The following is a 3511-nucleotide window of genomic DNA, read 5'->3' as shown; positions in this document are numbered from 1 at the left end:
ATTAAATGTTTTCTAGTTATACCGTGCCTGGGGACCGTGCATCATTCTGACACCACAAATGGCAACCTGAACAGAGACACACAAGCTCCTAGGCCACCCTGGACCTGCAGCATATCCTGGCTGTACCAATGGTGGCCTGCAGGGATTGCCAAGGATGGCCTCTCACCGCTGCCTACGGAACAGGTTAGCCTTGCAAGCAGTCAGGAAAAGTTCCCCATAAAAATGGACAATAATATCAGTAAACTGGAAACTCTCCATAAAGACTGTTTACTGCATATTACTAAGGAACAAGGGTATAAAATACAAGAAAGAAAGCTTATACAGCTCCTTATATGGGTGAAAACTTACTGTCCTTGGCATCCCCCCGATGGCTCCTATGACCTCGATCACTGGAAGCAAGTGGGGGAGTCTCCAAAGTCTCATCAAGTAGACAGTCATGAGGTTAACCCTGATGAATTCATTACATGGCTGATTGTTTATTCTGCGCTACAAGCTTTTCGCGATTTGGAAGAAATATTACACCCAGCCGTAAATTTGTCTGCAGACACTTCCCATGCACTCACAGCTCCACTTTCACGTCCTGATTCGGTTGGTTTGCAAGTGGAGGAGGGAATTAATGGGGAGGAACAGGAGGGTGATCTTGTGAATCCAAGAGCTATTGATCTAAGACAGGAATGTGATTTATATCCTGCTATAAAGCCACAGCCGCTGAAAGCTATGACTGCATCACCATCTACTGACACAAAGGTGCTAAAACAGCAGTCTTGTCTCCCACCCTATGACGTGTCTCCCTTAAGACACGTGACTGATAATGAACTTTCGCTGTCCCCTGAGCCAAAAAGCTTTTTAGACACCTGCCGAAGACAAGCATTAGATCAAGGGGATGTTGAATTGCTCCATGATATGCCCACGGTCTATCAAGGCAATCAGCCTCATCATGAGCAAATTTCTTATGAAATGGTTAAGGAATTAAGAAAATCTGTGAAAGAAAATGGTCTTCAGTCTTCCTATACGATGAGACTTGTAGAAGCTATAGCAAAAAACTATGTTATGTTACCTGCTGACTGGAAAGCTTTATTTAAATTAATTATGACAACAAGACAATATTCAATATGGTGTGCAGAGTATGAAGAGTTATGTGAAAATCAAGCCCAGGCTAACATGGACACTGGTAATGCTGGAATAACAAAGGATCATTTGGCAGGGACTGGAGCTCAGACAACCATAAGAGATCAGTTAAGAATGCCCCCAGAGACATATAACCAAGTGAGGGGGCTGGCTATAAGAGCTCTGAAAAGAGTGCCAGACATTAACAGAACTGAACGTAGCTTCTCCACCATAAGGCAAGGACCCCAAGAACCCTACATTAATTTTATCGATCGCTTGCAAACAGCTGTGAACAGGCAAATTGATTTACCAGCTGCAGTGGAAGTTTTATTGAAATCCTTAGCCTATGAAAATGCTAATACTGACTGTCTTAAAGCACTCGATCAAATAAAAACCAAACCTGGTACTTCCTTAACTGACTTTATCAAAACTTGTGCACATATTGGTACAGAACAATACAGAGCAGATTTACTAGCAACTGCCTTAGCTCAACAGCTACAAGTGGCTCGGACAGCAATTAAATGCTTTGGCTGTGGAGAGGAAGGTCATGTGAAAAAGCAGTGCCCAAAGAATAAGCAAGGGAAGAAAAAACCTAGTAAACTGTGCTTCAGATGCAAGAAAGGTTACCACTGGAGTAATGAATGCTGTTCTAAGTATGACAAAGATGGCAAACCTCTGCCACAACGGCAAAAATTGAAGGGCGGAGTGAAATACGGTGTCACACAACAAAACAGGATCCAGGTACAGCAAACCCACGCAGCTCAAGTTACGTCAGGAGAACCCCAGGCAGTGCCAGCTTGGACTTGGCAGTTTCCACCACAACCACAATAAATGACACATCAGTTCACCTTACACCTATCTGCTTAAATGGACCCCTTGGTTGTCATGGTGGTGTTTGGGAACGTGGCAACCTAATGCTGGCCAGTCTGTGGGATGGTGTCTGGGCAATGTAAATACAGGTATGAGAAAAGTAAGTAACTTCCCTGCTCTCTCACTACAGCCTCAAGAACTGGATGTACGAGGCTCTATAAAACTCCTGTATGTTTTTATCTTAATTATGCTAACAATCCAAGCACAGACAACACAGGAGATGATATAAGTGGCACTGGCATTTACCATTATGCATCTGCCTGGTGCAATCCTACTACCCCCTCACAAGTCACATCAGGGACCAATGCAATAAGCCTGCCTGATAGCATACTTTTAATATGTGGCAACAGAGCATGGCAAGGCATTCCAGGTAAAGCAATGGCAGGTCCGTGTACTTTTGGTTGTTTAACCAAGTTTCGTTCCAGTCTCGAAGCACTAATTGGACACTATGACATAATGACATAGGTGAAACAAAAATGATGCTAAGTCATCTGGCCCTGACTGTAACTCTGAGGTTGAATCTTGGAATCCTGCAAAGAGATTTTTTAGTTCTTTAATTGCCTCTGTTGATACTGCATGTGCGTTGAGCATAATTAATAAACTAGGCTGTTGGCTTGTGAAGGAAAGTAATGCTTTTTTAACAGGATCATTAACAGATGTTAACTTTGCACATCATGCAACGCTGCAAAATAGAGCAGCAATAGACTTTTATTGTGAGCGCAGGGGCACCAATGAGAAGACTTCGATGGAATGTCCTGCATAACCCTGAGTGACCACTCTGAATCTATTCACAAAAGCATCCAGAAACAGAAGAAACTGTCTGGAGAACTGCAACAAAACAGCCTGTTCTCCTGGTTGGGAAGTTTCAATTTTGGGCCTTGGGTTAAACACATAGTTGGTTTAGCTGTAATGGGACTTAACAGCACTTTTGATGATTATGTTATGTTTGCCATGTGTCTTTTCTTGTATTCAACAGCTTATCAATCAGAAAATAAAGCAGGTAATGCTTATGCAGACATACACTGTATTCACTTTGCAATGCTTAGTAAATAAAAGGGAGGGAGGTGTGGGGCAAGAAAACAAAGAATGCTTAGCAATAAGAGAACAAAGCCTGCTTGGATAAGAAGAACAAGTACTATTCAGTCAAGGCAGGAGAGATGTAACAAAGTTTCTACAATATAACAGGTAGCAGAACCACAGTAGTTTGCAGAAAAAAGTCTTATACAAGCACTTGTTTTAAGGAAAAAAAGTTGTTGTGGTTATTAGGAGCTTAATAACTTATGTTACTGGTTAACAGATGCATGAACAGTTGTACTATTGGCTATCCAGGAGTGTGTTACTCTAATCTGATGGTGAAAATATTAAAAGCTATGTACACTTTTACTAAATGTTTTCTAGTTATACCACAAGTGGGGACCATGCATCAATCATATGCCACACCCACATCCAGTGAAATTCTGACAGGTTTACTTAACTTGAGCTGAATATAACTGTACCTACTGCTACTGAAGACACAGGTAGTGTGAATAAACTA

General features: G+C 41.9%; 1 protein-coding gene across 1 annotated transcript; it reads left to right on the top strand.

Moving 5' to 3' along the window:
• Positions 1 to 222: 222 nt before the first annotated feature.
• On the top strand, positions 223 to 1938 carry LOC106630548 (endogenous retrovirus group K member 21 Gag polyprotein-like). Its single transcript, XM_014275219.2, has one exon. The coding sequence runs from the start codon at positions 223 to 225 to the stop codon at positions 1936 to 1938; it is 1716 nt and encodes a 571-aa protein (XP_014130694.2).
• The last annotated feature ends 1573 nt before the right edge of the window (positions 1939 to 3511 follow it).

The sequence above is a fragment of the Zonotrichia albicollis genome, chromosome 7 (genome assembly GCF_047830755.1).
Source record: "Zonotrichia albicollis isolate bZonAlb1 chromosome 7, bZonAlb1.hap1, whole genome shotgun sequence".
NCBI classification, from domain to species: domain Eukaryota; kingdom Metazoa; phylum Chordata; class Aves; order Passeriformes; family Passerellidae; genus Zonotrichia; species Zonotrichia albicollis.
Note: the sequence above shows the minus strand (reverse complement) of the source record. Positions and strands in the feature narration are given on the sequence as shown.